Genomic DNA, 20,741 nt, shown 5'->3' with positions numbered 1-20,741 from the left:
GACATGTAAGTGGCTCATGAAAACAATGTATTGGATAAACATAGAATCGAATAGGATAGGATGGGAATAGAAAATGTCAGAATGTGTCATACTTACTATTCCTGAAAACTTTTGTTTCTGATATGGTGTGGGGGTGTGTGCCTATCTGTTTATGTTTGTGTGTATTGCTTGGAAAATATACTTCCTACCTTGGGTCATTGTCAGAAAGTTTGAGCGCTACTGTTGTAGAGTTATTATGTAGGTCAGATAAACATAAAAAGTTGTAGAACTTTATTAAAAAGTCTAAAATGCTCTGTAAGCCTAAGTTCCTATTTAATATTGGATGCTGAAGCAAACAAGTAAGATGGGCTGTTGCTCCACCCCTCCAACCCATGGCACACTGCAAATCTGTCACTACATTGTATCCAGTGGAGCCAGTACTCCTCTCTGACATTTTTCAACACAGCACTCTAGGCCTCAAGATGAAACGTATCTGCAATCCCTACAATAAGCTTTTGTTGGAATACTTTAGGACCAGTCTAGTGTTTTAAAGTACTACTTAGCACTTATAGAGCTCTGGCTCTTGTTTAAACTCTAGGAAAACAGATGTGATCCCTTTGACAACCTGGGGGTCTCTGCCTTACAAGCCCCACAAGGGTTGGCTACTGTCTATGCTCGTCATAATGCTCCCTCTGCCACCCTCCTCACCACCATCTTTATCTGGAAGTGATTTACCTCCTTCTGCCTCTCAAAGGATATCAGACCAAAACAGCATCTCCATCTATTTCCCCTTAAAGCAAAGGTGGCAAGAGTCCCCTCTGCCAAGGCCATTTCCATGGAACATGCTCTTTCCTCATTGATTCCAGTTCATGTGGGAACTGCCTGGAATGTGGGGTACATGTACCTCCCCACCCCCAACAACTGCCCTAAAGTCATGCCCCTCAGGAGATCCACTGCTTCTCAGTGGATGCAGCCATTCTGATGATCACAGAAGAAACTGGGTCTCTCCCAAGTGAATGTCACATGCAAAACTTTTTCTCTGCAGCATCCAGAGGAAGCCTATAGAATTGGCAGTTCTTTCAAAAGACGTTATAGCCCGTGGATGTAGGGATCGGAAAGGCATGTGTCACAGACTCCTTCACTGCAGTGTGAAGTGTACAGGAAACTTCTCTGTGTAGATTTTAAGTCAAGACTCAACATGACATCCTGAGCCGTGTGAGGAGGAACTCAGACAGCTCAATTTAACAAAACAGCAGGTTCTCTGTGTTTTATAGACCTTGCTAATGAACGAGTCCCGTGGCCCCTGCTGGACCGGCTCCCCAGTGCTCTGCCAGCCTGTTTCTCACACATCTGTAAATTCATCCAGCTATAATGGATGGCTGGTGCCTGCAGAGGCTGAGGTCTAGGCCTTTCTGTCCGGGATACATAGAGATCTCAAGCCATTAATAATTCATTCTGGAGTAATGAACATAGCTGTACCAAGTTGTGAGCAGTAATAATCAAGTGACAGATCAATTTATTACTTCAGTGTGCCAAAAGATAATGGTCATTAATAATGAAAGGTGTAACTACCCCCTCTCCCCAAAAAAAAGTTTCCTAAGACTTGGATCAATGTGTCTTTTAAGTTCTAAAATAACATGGATCATTAAAAGGGAAATGAATTATGCTGGGTAACCTCAAGCTTATTTATATTCAGAGTTGCTAATCCAGAATTACAATACCTTTTTTTCCAAATGCCTTTGGGCACTGGGGCCTGCAAATCAGAGTAATTATTACTCATTAATTAAGCCTAAGAAGTGGAACTAGCTCAAGACTTTAAAAAGGGAGGTTGGGGGATAGTTGAGATACATTCCCCAAAAATCATCAACAATAATTTGAAGTTTAATGAGTAAGTAGCTGGGTTGGGAATAATTGTTTTAGGCCTACTCAGGAACTCCGCTCATCTTTTAATGCCTCGGTAAATGCTCATTACGCATCTCCTGTGCCAAGCAGTGTGCTCAGCACTGGTACTACCAAATGAGATACCATACTTCCTCTTCTCAGGCCTTGGTAGGGATGACAACACTGTGTAATAAATGCAGGAGCAGGCCAACACTTCTGCCTTTTTTGGGAATAGAAGATTCGAGAAAGGTGAGAGGAAGGTACAGAAAGGAATGGGCCATTTGAGCTGAGCCTTGCATATTAGCAGTTTGCCAAGCAAAGAAAGCAGCAAAAGAACATTCCAGGCAGAGGAATGATATGGACAAAGGCAGAGAGGTGTGGAAGTGGAATGAGAGTGAAAAGTGGATTAGTATGATAATTACCACATATCCCATGCATTATCACATTTAATCTGTACAACATTTAGGTATGTTATTCACCTAACCTCTTCTTTTTTTTAAAGATGAGGAACCCAAAGCTTAGAAATATTGAGTCACTCTGCCCAGGGACCAAGAGCTGGGAAGTGACACAGGAAGGCTTAGGGGTGATTTGAGGAGAGGTATGCTGTTTTATAAGAGTTCAGACTTTGTGTTAAAAATAATCGGGTAGGCCAGGCACAGTGGCTCATGCCTACAATCCCAGCACCTTGGGAGGCCAAGCTGGGAGGATCACTTGAGACCAGGAGTTCAAGACCAGCCTAGGCAACATAGCAAGACTCTGTCTCTACAGAAAAATTTAAAAACTATCCAGGTGTGGTAGTGGTAGCTACTCAGGAGGCTGAGGCAGGAAGACCTCTTGAGCCCAGGAGTATGAGGGTGCAGTGAACTATGATCATACCACTGCACTCCAGCCTGGATGACAGAGAAAGGCCTTGTTTGTTTAAAAAAAAAAAAAAAAAAAGAAGAAGAAGAAAGAAAGAAAGAAAAACAGTGGGGCCCATGACAGGTTTACAGTCATCATTATCAGAACAATTAAACAATAAAAGCATTGCTAACCATTCACATATGCCATGCTGTTGTGTTCTCGCCAGGGGAGGTTTGAGAGCTGAGTTTTAGGTGGAGCTGCTGATAGCAGGGAGGATAAAGCTGAAGTTAGAGGTTCTTGGGTCAGGATCCCTAGTTAGGAGGCTGTTGCTTTAGTCAGATGTAGTGTGGAGAAGCCTGACAGGAAAAAATGATTATCATCCAAACCATGTTATTTTTATACTGGTCTACAATTTGAAGGTACTTTCATAAAAAAAAATAGCTTGTTGATTCACTTGCACACGGGACTTTTGTGACAAGAGGGTAAGTTTAATGACTTAGCTCTTTTGGGAGGGGAAGTATAAGGACTTAGAATTCCCTTCCCACACAGAGGAGCTGATGTTGAAAGTAGTGATGTTAAAAGCAGCTTGTAAATATACATACTTGCCGATTGGCTGATACACAGAACCAAAGTCTCTCCCCCTTGCCAGGTCAGAATTTGACTATCTGCATTAACTTCGTCAGACTGGAAATATGATGAGATTCTGGGTAGAATGGAAAACATAAGTAAAACCAGGAGACTCGGCAAGAACTAAGAAATTGTTTATAAAATATTCTTTATGTGGATCAGAAACAGGCCACTCTGCCTGCTGCAGGTGTTGCTTAGCAATCAAAAAGCAAATCCTCTTTCTAACTGGGCTGTGCCACAGTTAAAGTTTCATAAACCTAACCATGCTCTGCCCACCTTTAGAGGAGAAAGTTAAACTCTCAGCCCTAAAAAAATTATAGAAAAATACACATCTGCTAATAAAATTGGTTGATACAGTATTTCAATAAAGACTCAGTTTAAAAACCAGCACTTAAGGCAGTATAATCTCTTTTCTTCCTTAAAAAAAAAAAAAAAAAAAAAAAATGTATACCAGAGAAACAGTGAGAAACACTGCAGGCATTTATAGAATTGTGTGAAAAAGTACTCCATATAAATAGCACCAAATGCTAGGGAGGTAGGTCTGTGCAAACTGCCTATCTCTACCCAATTTGTCTCTAGTTTCAAGTTAGTAATGAATAGCTTCCTTCTTGTAACAGGTGATTTAGGAAAGTTCTTGATATTTTCTCAACAAAACTGAATGGCATTAACTTTTAACTTATTTGTTGCCAGTAAATGATTTATATGTTTTTATACATGGGGCCAGCAAGTGAACAATTGAGTTTTATTGCTATGTCCTGGTGGCCTGCGTATGGAGTTCAGATACATCTTTTGAGTAGTTGTTTATTCAAAAATATGCCTATGTCTTTAGCAAATTACTCAGACCTAGCGACTGTTGACCCTGTGTGTTTGTTAGACTTTGAGTATGTGACAATATAAACACAGCCATATAGATGAATATACACTAGTGCATTTTTATTTCTGTTTATGCCACATTTCACTTAATGTGAGCCACATGTTTAATCTGATCAGCCTTTAATACTTTAAATCTAAAGTGCAGAATTTCCTTACTTGGTTTTAAATATCCAGATCTGCCCGTTTAAAAAATTATGTCTATTTTGTGCTTATGTTTGCAAATGTATTAAAGCCATCAAGAGGTTTTCCATTTGCCATGGAGAAAAATGCTAATGATTGCAGTTTAAGCAGCTGCCAAGTACATAAATTGTAATTAAGAGGGATTAGCAGTTACCTGGACTTGCAAAACAGGGATTCAGATGTTCAAAGGTTAGTAATTTGGCAGATAGTTGCTTTGGTTGGTTGGTTGTTCTAGGCAAAATGGAAATGATAAAGAGTGTCATATCCTGAAATAGCAAATTAACCTGGATGCTGAAGATTTCTGAAATGTGGTAGATTTTCTGACTCCTGTGGCATCTGATGATGTCCCAAGTTCTGGCTCCTATAGATGAGGAGTCTGTAGATAGGAAGATAGGAAGGGTACAGGGAGGTTGGTATCTCTGTGTACACAATTTCTCTCACTGGTACCTTTTCTTTTCCTTCCTTCCAGTGTTGCTAACAACCACAAGCAGAATTTGATGACGGTGGCAAACCTTGGCGTAGTGTTTGGACCCACTCTGCTGAGGCCTCAGGAAGAAACAGTAGCAGCCATCATGGACATCAAATTTCAGAACATTGTCATTGAGATCCTAATCGAAAACCATGAAAAGGTAATATGTAATTGATCACTTGCAGTGAAGAATGTACTTGGGGGGAAGCTGCATTGGAATTGACCTTCAGAGTTGACTCAGATTTGCATTGCCATCGTTCTTACACTGTCACAATGATGAAGTTGCTGGTGCTGGTAGTGATGGTGGTGATGGTGGTGATGGTGGTGATGATAACGTCAGGGTGGTGGTAAAGGTGTCAACCGTGGTAGTTACGATGACAACAGCAGTGGTTATGGTGGTGGCAGTGTTGGGTAAAATTGATTGAGCATTCTGTGCCAGGAACTGTGTTAAATACTTTATATATATATTGTTATTTTATCCTCACAACAATTCAATGAAGGAAGTACTCTTATGAGCCTCATTTTGGAAACACCCTTTGCCCATTTCTTACTTGATTGTTTTCTTATGAATTTATGAGTTTTTTAAATTTAGGGATATTGAACTTTCTTCACTTGTGTTGCCAATATTTTTACCTATAGTTTGCCTTTCAATTTTGTAAATGGGGTTGTATTTTTTATACAGTTTGTGTGCGTGTGTTTTTATGGTCTGTCTTTTCTTTTGGGGAATTGGGGTTCCTAGTCTTTCTTTTGAAGGCTTTCCTCATCCCCCAATTTGAAGAATGTTCATGCAGAGCTGCCCTTATGAAACTGGGGAGGGGACATAAAGCTTCAGTCCTCTGACCCACTTCATTGCTCTTACGCACACATCCCTATGAAGCTTCTCAGAACTTGTGCAGGGTTCCCTAAAGCACCATTTGGCAGCAACAAATCTGGAATCTAATAAAAAATGCTGTTCCTCTTAAATAAGAACTTTGCCTAGAATGGCAAATTAATAATGCACAGTAACTCCAGAATCTGACCATGCCTCACCACCTACACTGATAATGTTGTAAGCCACCACTACCTCTTGTCTGACTATTTACAAGAGCCTCCTAATTTGTTTCTTTCTTCTACCCTTGGCCTGTCAATTCTGGTATCAGTCACCAGAATGAGACTTTTTTAAATGTTAAGTCAGATAGTATCAGTTGTCTGCTAAGAACCATCCAGTGGCTTCCCATTTTATACATTCGCCCACATAGTCGCTGTCCTCTTACTGTTACTATCTGATCTCATCTCCTGCATCTCTCCTATAGCCATCTTGTTTCTGCCTTGCTGTTTCTTGGACACCTCAGGCACATTCTTACTTCAGGCCTTCGCAGTTGCTGTTCCCAGTGCTGGAACACTGTTCTTCCATAAAACCACATGGCATATTTCCTGACTTCCTTCAAGTGTACTGAGTGAATCCTACCTAGATGTCTCTGTTTGAAATTACAATCCCAACTTCCACCATTCCCTTTTCCTTTTATTCCATGTTGTCTATTTTCATATATCAAAAGACAAAGTCACAACAAGTTTAAAGACATTAGCTGACTTTTATTTGAGATTCTAGAATTGGGCAATACCTCGTTCTGTAAAATAGAATGAGTGTTCCAGTAAGCCGAGCAGAGGAGGTTGGCTTTATAGACAGAAAAGGGCTAAAGAAGAGAACAAAAAGCAGATTAATTGTTTTAAAGTTACTTTCCTTGTAAAAGTTAAAGCAGAGGGGACTTCCTTATGTGCTGACTAAAACTGGCCTGCCTGGGGATTTGCCTGTTATCTCTCCCCTCATTTTTTGGAAGGTCAGACAAACAACTTATTTTTGGCCTGACGGCGAAGAACTTCAGCAGGAGTGACTGCATTTTGGTTTGGTCTCTTGAGCCTAGGGCAGGAGCTCAGTCCAAACCAATGGCCTCCTGTAAATTTTATTTAACACATGGGACTTCACAAATTATAGAGCATATAATAAAATTTTCTTAATGATTAGATCCATTGGCTTTCCGACCTCTCCAAGCATGTGTGCTTCAGGAAAGCAGGGACGTTGTGTTTTGTTCCTCGGTAGGCACTAGTACATTGGTTTTGGGTGAATGTGGCAGGCAGCGTCCATCATGGCTCCCAGTGATTCTGTCCACTAGTCTTCATTCCCTTGTGTAGCCCCCTCCACCTCTGAATAGAGCTAGCCTATGTGATTAATAGAATATTGCCAAAGCCACGGTATATGACTTCTGAGAACAGTACATGTACGTTACTCTGGGAAGGTCGTCCTTCATATTCATAGGGTTTGTTGTCTTTGTGAAAGCAACTGGAATAAGCCATCTTGACTCCTTTTTCAGTGTAGCTTCAGGCCTAGCCCAGTATAAAGCAAGGAAATATTCCCTCAGTCTTCTTTGGAAGTCTGTGGTGTTCACCTCACAGCAATTCTAAGCATCCATGGCTATGCTCTGGCCTCTGGCTTTCTGGCGATAATACTTTGTATAAACTCCCTGCCAATAGAACTTAACTTTAGCCATCAAATCCAGAGCAATTTTATGTCCTCAGAAGGATGTTGTCAGAGACTTACTCTTTAAAATCCATAGTGTTGGCCAGGCACGATGGTTCACACCTGTAATCCCAGTGTTTTGGGAGGCTAAGGTGGGAGGATCATTTGAGGCCAAGAATTTGAGACCAGCCTGGGCAAAACAGCAAGACTTCCATCTCTACAAAAAATAAAAATGAAAAATCAGCTGGATGTGGTGGCACATGCCTATAGCCCTAGCTATGGGAGGTTGAGGTGGGAGAATCACTTAAGCTCAGGAGTTCAAGGTTACAGTGAGCTATGGTTGCACCACTGCACTCCAGCCTGGGTGACAATGAGATCCTGCATCTAAAATAAATAAATAAAATATTTTAAAACATAAAAATTCATAGTACATAAGGTCTTCGTTAATATTTACCAAGCATTTCCTTAGACTTGGCTTTAATTTTCTATAATAGAAACATACACAGACACACACACACACACACAGATGTCTAGGGGTGACTATTCTTCTGTCTAGTCTTTAGTGTCAAAAGTTAGACAAAATCCTGAAACCCCACTTGAAGAAATGCTTTCCAGCAGCACCTTTTCATATGAAACAAGCTTGCTTGAAACAAGCCCCACTGCAGGGCTGAAGTATATATCCCCCTTAGCGACTGGCATAGTATTCTCTCATGTTAACATTTTATATAAGGTATTTACTTTGTGCTTCGGAATAATCATTAGGAGGGCTCTAGGAATAAATGGAGCATGGTGCTGAAAAGAAGGTGTGGAAACCCAGGCATCTAGCCATTGGAGCCACTCCATTGACAGAGGGATGGAGAGAGCCATAAGATGCCTGTTTTAATTTTCTATTGCTATGTAGCAAATCATCTCCAAACCTAGTGACTTAAAATAGCAATTATTTTATTACTCTCAATTCTGTGAGTCAGAAATTTGGGAAGGGCTCATGTGTGCCCCTTGTGGTATCAGCTGGGGTGGTTTGACTGGGACTGGAGGGTCCAAGGTGTCCTCACACCACACAACTGGGACTTTGGTACTAGCTGTGGACCAGAATGTCTTGATCCTCCTCCACAAGACCCCCCTCTCTCCAGGTGCTGTCCCATCATTCAGGAGTCCAGCTCCAACTTCCAAGAGAGTAAACACAGAAACAGCAAGTGCTGTTAAGGCTTAGGCCTGGAACAAAGTATCATTTCTGTCACATTCTGTTGGCCAAAGCAAGTCACAAGTCCCGCCAGATTCAAGGCGGGGGGAGTGAGAAGCCGCCTCTGGGTGGGAGGAACAATGTGTGCACACAGGCGTGGGAGGATTGTTGACCGTTATCTTTGCAGGGGATCTACGGTACCCAGCAAGTTTGCATTTAGTTCCCTTTAGGAATGACTCTGCTTTCTTATCAGCGGCTTGTGCTGAGCTTGGGTAGCAACTCAGTGTTTTCATGGAGAGTGCTTTTCCGCCTCTTCTCTGCATTGCCACTTTTTATTCAACCAGGGGCCTCAGGCGTCTGGTGGTAGTGACAGTTTTAGCCCTTAAATGCCCTTTGTGAGCCTGGGTGTGGAGAACCAACTCATAAATATCTAAAATTGGAAAAACATTGGCATTAAAGAAAAAGGAAAGAGAAGTGGGTAATTCAGTTTCTTTAACCTGGTAAAACACCTCTTTTTCAGTAGAAGGTAAGAGACCTCTGTGTTCTAACTAGCTAAGGCATACAATCTTTTCTGTTTTTGCCTGCGTGTCTTTCTCTTGTTTTCCAAGGGTTAACACTAGACATTCAGCCGAGGGTTAATAGTGAACATGATCTCTTTTATTTTGTCACTCACATCCACACGCCCTCAAGATAGTACCTGCAAGTCTAGAAACACCCTCTCCCCACAACCCAGAGAATCCATCTATGTCTTCTTCCTGGGAACCATAGTGATGCGTTTCACACACAACTTGAATTTGGTCAGATAGAATGCACTAGCGACCTGCTTACCCTGTCACAGTGGTCCAGAACCTCTGTCCTCCACCTCTGTCACAGACCTGGGAGGGAAGCAGTATTTGGCACAGTTCTGGGAAATAAACATCCTACATTAGGAGGAGACAGAGAGGAAACAGCTACGAGATATGATATTATGTTTGGGGGCTCATGGAAGTTTTTTTTCCTATGTTGGTGATACATACTGATTGTTTACTCAATTAAAATGAATGAATCCTTTAAATGAATACAGTCCAGAAATAATAATGATGATGATAGTAATAGCTAACTTTTACTTACAGCTTATTGTTTACAAGATATTGTGCCAAGCAGCTTTATACCCATCATTCAATTTTCACAGCAACCCTGTAAGGTTAATGTTTTTAGCTCTGTTTTTACAAATTATAAGCCTGAAGCGCAGACACTTTAAGAAGCGGCTGATTAGGAGAGGAACAGGGGTTGAACTTAGTACTACTCTCAGAACCCAAGCTTTCAAAATCTACTCTAGTTAATCTCTGTCAATGCAGTAAACATTTATTGAATATCTACCATTGGCCAAAGATAAGTAGAATAGGTTTTTCAAAGCACCCCCATTTTATCAAGATAGAACTAACTGTCATACAGTGTGTTAAATGACCTCCAGTAAGATGAATAAAGTGTTATGGCATCACTGAGGAGAAATAATTTAATTCTAATGGCATTGGGCTCTGACAGATCAATAGACGTTTTCTAGGCAGAGAAAGAGTAGAGATAGGAGGGACAGCCACTCAGAGGAGCAGCATTAATCAAGTTGTTTGTATTAAATTACATGGTTATGAAAGACTGTGGGTTGTTTGTTAGCAAGTAGTGGGTGATGATGCCAGAGAGCTGGATTCAGTCCATTTGCTAAGGGTCCTGAAAGCTGTAGGAAAAGGTTTTGAACTGACTTCTGAAAACTGGGAGCTCTCAGAGGTTTCCAAGTAGAGGCTAAAATGATTATGTCAGCACTTTAGAAAGACATCCCTTGAAGCTGAACCAAATAGTACTTTGATTGCTGACATCAAAATCACACATTAAATGAATAGCAACACAATAGAGTTAACCATACTGTTCTAAACCTGCAGCTCAGATAGTGTCACCTTTGACCTACAGGCTTTGCTTGGAGGGTAGAGAGAGATTCTTAATTTGTTTCTTTTGCCAGACTTCCTAAGGGGAAATACTAGCTCATAGCATCATTTCCCATTAATGATCCATACGCTGGACTCTCCTTGAATTATATGAGAACTAAAGAGTAGATTTGATGGTGTAGCTCTTTTTACCTACAGTCAAGTTTCAGAGTTGAAAGCTCAGATGGCAAAGATTTTGGCTCTTCCCACGCTATGTTAAGGTAGCAGTCAGTTATGCAAAATTACCATTTCCGTATGAACAGAATCTTTTCCCCAAACTCATACCTTATCACACTGAGTCTTAAAACTGAAGTAGGCAAAAACTTAAGGTTATGGTAAAAGCAACCAATATTTTTATGCTTCTAGCTAAGATTTTCAAACAAACAAAATATTGAATGCTGTCATGGTCCAAGATCTCAAAGCCCAGAAATTATATTTCTTACAAGGTTTTCTCTTTACCTAGTGTTTTAAAGGCTTACTTGCTAATGACGATGACAATTTTAGATGTTTAAGAAGGCGAACCTTATCAAGAAAACAAACTGCTTGCTTTTCATAGTTTTGGTTCAACATGAAATTTCAGGCTACTTTGTGTGTGTGTGTGTGTGTGTGTGTGTGTGTCCCCTTGCTGTTAAATTCCAACACATAATAGTAGGATTGCACTTGTTCTATAACAGTCCATGCTGTTTCTTGTGGCTGTGGCACTCGAAAGGGTTTCTGTACATGGAGCAGGATGTATGTGTGTTTATGTGTTATGTACTGCAGGCTTTTGTCAGCATTGCCTCTTTTGATGCCTATTAATGTTTGACAAAGTAAGTTATAATAATTCCTTTCCCAGTCCATCAGTTAGCTTTGGAAGAGGTGAGAGTGTTGATCCTTGAGCTGTTAATTCTCAGAAATCCCCAAAGATCAGTGCCCCTTTTTAATGTGTTAACTTTTAACCTCAGATGTCAAGGAGAGGAGCTGGTAATCATGGATGACCCTGCTTGACAACTGGACTAAGGACTAAATCCTAAGCAACCTCGCATTCCTGGTCAAATGCTAGTGCCTTACAATGTAGTTAGCTCAATTTGAGTTGATTTGGGTCACCAATGTGCCTTGATCTGCTTTTACCAAAATATTGGTAACATTGAAATCCATTGCGCTAGTTCTGGACTTTGTGCACAAAATGTGCATCCATTAATAAAATATAGTTGGTTTGGCAACTGACAGGTGTTCAGAAGTCGCGTTTTATTTCTTTGCTATTTCAAACAGTTGTTGATATGCGAAATTAATAAAAAGGTATGCCTGGATGCCTCACTGTGTTGAGGTAGTCGTTGGTACTCTTGCCTACTCAGGAAGCTAATGTTGTCCCGTGGTCACGGCTTTTGTAGTTTGTTCATCAATTTTTATTTTTAAATTTTTTGTTGACTTTCCTTCCAATGGTTCTTGCTTGTACTCTTTTTGTTCCTCTCCTTGTTAGGGTTCAGAAACAAGCTAGATTTACTTGTGTGTTAGGTTAGAATGCTTCTGCCACCGGGCTATTTTCTTTTTTTAGTGGTAAGTGCTGTGTAAGGTACTCTTCATTAATGTGATAAGGTAGGTTGTGCATTTGAACACATGTATTTCCCCCAATAAATCCCAGATAAACCAGTAATTGTTTGAATTGTGAAGCTCCTTTAGTATTACTCAAATAAAGGTGGAGATTGTTGTTGTGTTTTCATCTATCCATCTTTCTCAGCAAAGAGAACAGGAAATAGAATCTTTCTGGAGATATGGAAAATCACAGCTCTCCATGGATTACCCAGGCTGTCTATATATACCCTCAGTTACTAAATGTAATTGGTTCCTTTTGAGAGATTTTTAATGCAACTCCCCAAACTACTTTCTAAATTGTTAATCCCTCTGCCAAAATGCTGATATCAACAGGGCATAGGACTTCCAACTGTCCTTAAAAAACCTCTGCAGCTACAGCCTCTGAATTTGGCTTCTTAACAGTTACAATAAATAAGCCCTGCTAAGACTTGCCTGGCTTCCACTGTGAAGGTGCTGGGTTTATGGGTTCTCCTGAACCATGCAGTCCTCTGCTGCATTGTCTGTCATGAGAAGGAGCGAGCTGTGCTCAGTAGTGGTAGGTCTACATTCCTAATGCGTCAAACAAACCAATCCCACATTACTATGGGCCCTGGTGCATTTGTGTCTCGAGAACATGCTCAGTCTCATTTCTTATATAAACCTTTCTGTTTTGCGTTGTGATCCCCAGGCCTCTGCTGTTGATTTATTGTCTCAGAGCTACTTTGCAGTTATAGACTAGGAGCTCTTCATCATGACCTAATTTCCCTCCCATAAAAATCACAGCACACAATAAAGAGTACACCACACACATTACAGGGAGACTCCTAATCCTTTTAAATTGCAGGCGCATGTGACAGATGGGATTGAAGAAGGTCTAAAAATGTGTATGTGACATGGATAAGAACAAATTCCACAAGTGTCAATGCTCTGCAATGTCAAGATGGGCCAGAGGGGAATCAGTGAAATTTAAATTTTGTAGACGGTGCAAGGGAATAAGAACAGGAAATTCTGCCGTTGCTGTAAGCAGTTAAGATCAATGTTTTGCAAAGAACAGTAATTAAATTTACACTTATAAATTAAATCCTCATGTCCTGACTGCAAATAATCCATTGTTGAATCTCCAGTTATTTCCCTTCTTGTATGTCTCCTTTTTTATTGACTACAGTAATATCTTCTGAATACTGAATGTCAAACTGTATTAGGTGCTTCAGTCCTCACCACAGCCCTAGGACTTTTTACAGATAAGATCTCTGAAGGTCAGAGAGTTTTATAATTTGCCCAAGGTCACAGAGCTAGTAAGTGACTAAAATCAGATCTGCCAGACTCCAAAACTTACATCTTCCCATTTTGTCTTCTGTCTCTCAAATTAATGGTAGCTATAAAGACCACAAGTGCTTAAGACCCAGACAGTCAAGCCATCTAGGTCCCAGTCCAGCTGGACTCCTTCTCTGTGTGACCTTGGACAAATCAGTGAATCTCAGGGAGTCTCAGTTTTCTCATCTCAAGAGGGCAAGAATAATAGTACCTCCCTTACAGGGTTATTATGAGTAAAATAATCCATGTAAATGACTTAGCATAAGTGCTCAAATTCTGTGTTTTTATTGTCATTTATACCATCACCATCTCATGCCTACTCTTTGCCACATACTGCACTGAGCATTTTATGTGTATTATCTTTTCAGTAGCTCTGTAAGGCAGATATTAGATCCCCACTTGCACAAGGGAAACAGACACAGAAGGGTTAATTATCTTGACTGAGATTATATAGCTAGTAGGTAGCAAAGTCAGGATTTGAACTCTAGTCCATCTAGCTCCAAAGCCTGTTTCATTTGTACCCGTATGATGATCTTAAGATCCTTTCCTGTATTTGATGTGATGATAGGCAGTGATGTCAGCATCAGTGATGGTGAGGTCCATGTAGCTGTAGGTGCTGCTGCCTACTGAATGAGAAGCAGAACCAGGATCGGCCCAGGTCTGTCTGACTGCGGAGGCCAAACCACCCCTGACCACTGTTACTCGCAGCTTAAGGCGAAACAGTAACTTGGTATTTATGGATCTGCTAATTCCACTTACAGGAAGCTTGAAATTGGGGATACTTGGAAGAGTTACCCAGAGTTCTATTTTTGCTTTACAATTTTATTCCCCAATTGCTTCCAGAAGGCTTACAGTCTTCCTTACTTTTATCTCTAAGACATTCCTGACTAAGTCGGAATTAGTTTGTGAGTTTGGACAGTATTAACAGGGCACTTGGGGCAGAAAATAAATCTCCCCCTTTTGTGTTAATTTGGGAAGTCTCTATGAAATGAGTAGATTGTTCCAGCCACATGGTAGAGCTCCATAAATCCACAGCTCATAGGTTATATGAGCTCCTGCTTCCGTCATTCAGCAGGCTCATTTGCACAGTGATTCTTCTCCGCAGACTGAAGAAAACTTCATTTGATTATCTTGAAATCATCCCTTCCAAAATGAAATAGGATTGGAATAACCAACAAAGTTGTGAATAATTCAGATTCTCATTAGAATCCCAACTCGAGCTTTCAGCATAGAGGCAAACCCGTGGCCAGACAGTCAACAGGCTTTTTAAACAATTTGCATGTGTTCAAGTGTCAGAGTTAAATAAACAACAGTCACTTGGGGAATGATTTTCCAGAGTCATTAATGAAAGTTTGTGTCATCTGCTCTGACTTGATCTAATTTGCAAAGGCACCCTGTACCTTGGAAGAACGTGTAATAGTAATTATGATAATCACATGTCTGGCACTGGACATTTTGCTGTGTGCTTCCTTGCACATTATCTCATTTGATCCTGAGAATAGCCCTATCAGCGGTCTTCAGGAGTCTGGGCCTGGCTCACAATGAGACCCAGGGAACTGGCCCCTGGGACTATGGCTCTTGCCCATGGCAAAAATCTCCTTGCAGAGCTGATTCTCTTATGCTTGAATAACTTAATTATTTTAGAGGAAACAGCTGATGAGCAGAATGGAATTCTCCCTCATTTGTTCTCGTGTCTCTTCCTGCTCTGCTGTATATAAATATTATCTTGGAAGCAATTTTTCACACATCTGTCTAAAGCCATGGTCCTTCCTCACAAGTTACTCTTCTTTGTTTCTCCAGCATTTACTACAGTTCTCAGGAAATAGTAAAAGCTCGCATTTTTGTTGACAGTTGAAATCGAAGTCCATGTTATTTTTGCTCCCATTGTAATTGGGTGAGGAGCTCATTTTCAATAACTCATTAGAAAAAAAGAGACAAAATTGGGAGGCCAGAGGCAAAGCAGGATGTGAGGGAAAATAATGAGAACCAGGCCTATCACTAACTCAGAATTCATTTTCAAATGCTCTTAGCTAGGGATTGCTGAAGGTGCTGTAACTGAGGCCAGAGGCAGAAAGGTGCTAGAAGACACTGTTAGGTTGAAACTCATCCTCGCATGTTTGGGACAACAGCTTTTGTAGTGAAGATTGCCTGGAGATTAGCCAAATGAATGGCTGCTACAGCCCTGGGACTTCACTCCCGGTCACTCTCCTACTTAGTTGTGTGGCAGGGCAGGCAATCTCTCATTGTGAGATAGCCATCCAACTTGCTATGCTGTTGGCCTCCAGCTTAGAGATGCATCATGGGATGCATCTGCCTAGCACAGTGCCTGGCAGGTGCAAAACTCATACTTAGTAGCCATTTTTAAATGTCAATGATAATGGTACACAGTGAGGTTGTCACCTGAGGATGACCAAATAAAGAGTAGGAGAAAGCTTCTTAGAGGTTGCAGTCCTTGAGCTTTTCTTTCTGTTGTTGAGGCTCACTAGGAGACTGGAGATGTTTGTAGCACTGGTAAACTTGTTTTTGGGTTCCCAGCTGGTCAGGAAGTTAGGAGTTTTTTCTTGCTTTTACTTTGTTTCCTTCTCTTCTTATTCCCTTGCCCCAGTTGAACTCAGCTACGTGTAGTGATTCAGTTTATCTTGTTGAAAATTTTCAGTCCTCTAGGGAAAATATGATACTGCTGTTTTCAGACAGCTGTGTTTAGGAGTGAGACTGATTTAACCAGCTGGCTGGCATCATTGGAGCCCGAGGACCCGCCAACCCATGGAGAGCAGCTGTTTGGGCTGAAATTCTTATAATTCTTATGATTTTGTTTCCTACATATCAGCTTTTGAGTTGTGTTTTTAAATGCACACAGAAAAGGAGAGAGAACCATGAGAAAGACTGATGTGTCTAGGGCCACTCATGGGTGAAAAGTGGCCCTAGACACATCAGAGACTGTTAGGAAGGAGAAAACTCAGGAGGGAGGAGACCAACTTCAAAGAGTAAGAGATGGTAATGAATGGATCCATAAATTTTGATTTTTCAATATATAGTGGGGGTGTTATGCAGCCATTAAGGATCATGTCTGAAGATATTTTTAATGAGGAAATACTGTATAATGTTAGATGAAATGTATGTGATACAAACAGAATAAAGAATATAATTTCAATGATGAAAAGTGTGTGTTAACATCAACTGGGATAATTCATATAAAGCATTTAACTTAGTGCCTGGTGTGACAAGGACTCAGTAAACCATAGCTACAGGAAGGCAGACTCTCTAACCACAGAACATGTTTGCCTCCTTCATTGTTACACCCAGAGTGCCTACTATAAAGGAGATACTTAAAAGGTGTGTGTTGATTGAATGAATGAGCATCAGTATTATTGTATGCATTTAAAAAGGAATCTGGGGGAAAAAACTGTTATTTTCTGAAATTGTATCTACAATTGTGGCTACTGAACCTCCCTGAGACTTAGTTCTTCATTATAAAATGCTGAGGACATTACCTGTTGCTCAGGATTGCTGAGAACTGAGTGGGCTACATGAAAAGAACACAGTATGATGACTGGTACCTAAGGGAGTCTGCAATAAGTGGCGGCTACTATAATCATGGTAAGCACCATGTAAGTATTAGCTATTATAATTATTAAAGTCTGCCATACTTTTATCTGTAGAAATAAAGATGAGAGTTATCATGATTTCTGTCTATCATTTTTTAGCATAAACTTTTAGAAGAATAAAATTCCCTCTTCCAAAAAAAAGCTTATAACTAAATAAGACCTAAATGCTTACAGTGGTTATCTCTAAGTGGTAGAATCGGGATAATTTTTTGTTTTCTTCTGGAGACTTTTCTGCATTTTTCAAATTGTCCATAGTACGTGTGTGTGTGTGTGTGTGTGTGTGTATGCGTATGATACTTTTATCAAGATAAACGAGGAAAAGCTCAGCATCACAGATAACGTGGAACTGCTGAACTAGAAAAGGATGCTGCAGCTGAGGACAACTGATGAGGATTGGGAAATGGTGCCCTGCCCTGGGGCCCTTTATGAAATGTTATTTAAATCCATGTTTCACAGTTTAAGAAAGTTATGAAGTAATTGTTAAGAACTTAGAACCAATGAAGAAAGATAAAGGAATTTTTGATTCATTGGTTCTGGACAAAGGTAGTCAAAAACTTCAAGTGCTGTTAACAGACAGTGGCTTCTACTGAGCACAGCTGCTTTCTGTTTCCCTGGAGAGAACAATGAAAAGCCACTCAGTGGAAATTGTGGCAGAAGAGGTTAGAAATGGAAGTGGGTGGTTATCAAACTCTGGGATAAGCTTCCAAAAGAAAATGTTTAATGCCATTTCCTAGAAATGTTTAAAATGAAGTCTTGAGCAACTGCCAGTGGTCTTCTCAGATCTTTTCTTGCTGATTCCAAGACACTGCCAAGCGTTCCGTTGTACTGCTTCAGGCCTGTTTTCTTCCCAGTTCACAGATGTGAGTAACCTTGTTGTGAAACTTTGTTTGCAGATATTTAACACCGTGCCCGATATGCCTCTCACCAATGCCCAGCTGCACCTGTCTCGGAAGAAGAGCAGTGACTCCAAGCCCCCGTCCTGCAGCGAGAGGCCCCTGACGCTCTTCCACACCGTTCAGTCCGCAGAGAAACGTAAGTCTCTGCTGCGTAGGGCCAGCGCGGCATTCAGGGACATTCCATGCTACCTGCCGCGGCTCAGGGTGGACACTTCCAGCTCTTCTCTGTGTGCTGCTGGCTTTTTGTGTCCTTGAAGACTGTATCGTTGTGCCCTCCCAGGTGCCTTTGCTGAGTAACCCTGATAGGACGGGAGAATGAAAGGGAAGGGCTGCCACTGAGGATTCTCTTTCCAGATCTCCTGTGAACAAACAGCTGAGTCTCTTTTCCTCCTGCTCCGACACAATAAGAGCTGAGCTCAGGCACTGCTTCTTCAGCTCCCCTTTTGTTAGCAATTCCCATAGAGCCAGTGTGCTTTCCTTTTCTCAGTTGTAATGAAATACCCATTAGTGTGAGTCACATGCCCTACTAGAATGTGACTCTGTGAGGGTGGCACCTTGTTCAGCTTGATGTTTTACTCCACCTCTCATGGTGCCTGGCATGGAGTCGACACCTAAAAATATTTGAAATTCATTAGTGAATTAATTAGGGAACAATACCCCACTTGTTCCAAATACCAGCGTGTTATCACCACAATTATATCACATCTGTTTTTCATCTCAGGATTTCTGAGTTCTTTGCAATGATCAGGTACTGACCCCTAAAATATACAGTATTGTTTCAGCCTTTGCTCTGAGAGCGCCTCCGTTTGCTCATCTGTAAAATCGAGATAAGAGGACCCACTCATAGGAAGTTATGTGCATTAAATGAAATTATGCATTTCAGCATCTGGCATAAGGCCTGGGACATGGCAAGGGCCAATTACTGAGAGCTGCTACTACCATTATTGGTTACTGTTTAATCACACACAGATAACCAAGTCTGGTTCTTTCATGCAGCTGACATTTACATGACACCTCCCAGGGACTGGGAATATCAACATGGGACCTTGGCTTTAAGGAGTTCAAAACTGGGTAAGGAAAGTAGACAAGTGACTACAAATGTAAGTCAGCATCACAGCTGCTTCCTTAGAGAGACCTACACTGAGAGAGGCAGCGGAACACAGTGGTTAAACACACTCTGGCCTGGGTCGTCTGGGTGTGATTCTGCCTCTGCTGCTCATCAGCGATGTGTGGCTTGGGAAGTTACCTGATATCTCAGGTCCCCATTCTCCTCTTCTGCAAAATAGGGTTGATGCTTTCTATTTCATGGGGTCATTCTGAGGATTAAGACCCTTCAAACGTTGCCAGATGCAGAGTCAGTGCTCAGTAAATGCTGGGTGGTGATGGCACTGGTATTGCCATCATCATCATTATTATTACTCATTTCTGTGAGGTACAGTAGAGGGACAGAGGCAGGACAGTCCCTTGAAGAGGAGAGGCTTCATATCTGGATTGGTATCTTTCTTCGTGTCACAAAAAAAAGGTGGTTATTTAATCCCCTTGTATTTCTAAAGTAATGGCCTTCCTTACCATAACTCCTAAAAGCAAACCTTCCCCATCCCAAAACCCTTACTGCACTTAAAGATGTCATTGAATCTCATCATGTGGCTGTACCTTGCTATATTTAGTGTCATTCGGGTTGTTTCAAATATTTTGCTTTTATAAGTAAAGCTACTATTAACATCCTTGTAACTAAATCTGCTCTTATTTCATGAACATTTCTTTAGATAAATTCTTAGAAGAATTTCTAGGTCAACAGATATACAAGGTTTCAGGACTTTGACCCTGTCCTGGGATTGGCTTTCCTTCTCACAGTGGCCTGTGTTCCTTTTAAATATATCTGGCTGGGGTCACTCTCAGTGTGTTCTGCACGTGGCCTGGGACCCTGCGAGTGTACCAGGGAACACTTGGAACAGAACTGGCCTCACTCACACCTGCTGCATGAATGAGGCATCAGGCTATGGGGTAATGTGCTTCTCAGGTTTCCAGGACAGCCACGGTCACCTAATGTTTTGTACTAATCAGTGTACAGTGTAGATTAGGAGAGGCTAGACAGTATTGGTAAATTCCCCTAAGCTTAAAATAGTGCTGGGTATGTAGTTAGACTGAAGCAGCAGCAGCGTTGGAACAGGCTTTAAAGCATTGTCTGGGAGCTCATAAGAATGATGATGGAGATGAGGAGAAAATCAACTAGATCTTTGTCCAAGATTAATTTTATCACACAAGGCAACGGATGAAAGTTAAGGATGTGTGAAAGCAGGACTGTCTCAGCTGCAGAGCAAGCTGCTCTGTCCATGTCTGCAGATGGTAGACAGGGGATGCAAAAGGGGAAGAGTGTGAACAATAGGGCCTTTCTCTTAATGTTAGGAAATGCTCCCTGGAAACACGACCGGCGCATACAGGTAGGCTCAGATATTTGTAGGGAGTCTAACTTTCCCTCCTTTCTCAGAGAATAAACATTATAACTGCAAGTCTGTGTGTTCTTTAATTGCAATTTATATATGTGTCTGTGTGTATATATTGGTTTGTTTTAGAGACCCCTTTTTTCTGGGAAGCTAGTATACTATCCAAACCGGCATGAGGGGCACCCTGTGGGGGGCCAGTGGGAGAGTTGACTGAGGAAGACTGAGCTAGGAGCTGGAAGGTTCTGCTGGGACCTGCCCCCTCCCAGGTTGTAATCCAGCCACCCATCACTGTTGGGTGAGCAGATGATAATGCACTGTGAAGTTTTCACACAATTCACCTTTCCCTTTGTCTGGTCTGTGGACAAAGACAGAAAACTTTTTCCCAGCACTTTGCTGAATTCACTCTTTGGCATTAAAGTACAGGTAACGATTATGCAAATATAATTTGTG

The 20,741-nt window shown here is 41.2% G+C and overlaps 1 protein-coding gene across 7 annotated transcripts in view; it reads left to right on the top strand.

The window, feature by feature from the left end:
* The window catches only part of ARHGAP26 (Rho GTPase activating protein 26), a 460,619-nt gene that overhangs the window by 346,717 nt on the left and 93,161 nt on the right, over positions 1–20,741 (top strand). For all 7 annotated transcript variants that reach the window (XR_012090832.1, XM_038006566.2, XM_008014813.3 and 4 more), the window contains 2 exons: positions 4,853–5,012; positions 17,845–17,983. Coding sequence is in view for 6 of the 7 variants with exons in the window: in XM_038006566.2 (XP_037862494.1) it covers positions 4,853–5,012; positions 17,845–17,983 (299 nt within the window). In the remaining variant the exon portion in view is untranslated. The remainder of the gene's footprint in view (positions 1–4,852; positions 5,013–17,844; positions 17,984–20,741) is intronic.

Source organism: Chlorocebus sabaeus, chromosome 23 (assembly GCF_047675955.1).
Source record: "Chlorocebus sabaeus isolate Y175 chromosome 23, mChlSab1.0.hap1, whole genome shotgun sequence".
NCBI classification, from domain to species: Eukaryota; Metazoa; Chordata; class Mammalia; order Primates; family Cercopithecidae; genus Chlorocebus; species Chlorocebus sabaeus.
Note: the sequence above shows the minus strand (reverse complement) of the source record. Positions and strands in the feature narration are given on the sequence as shown.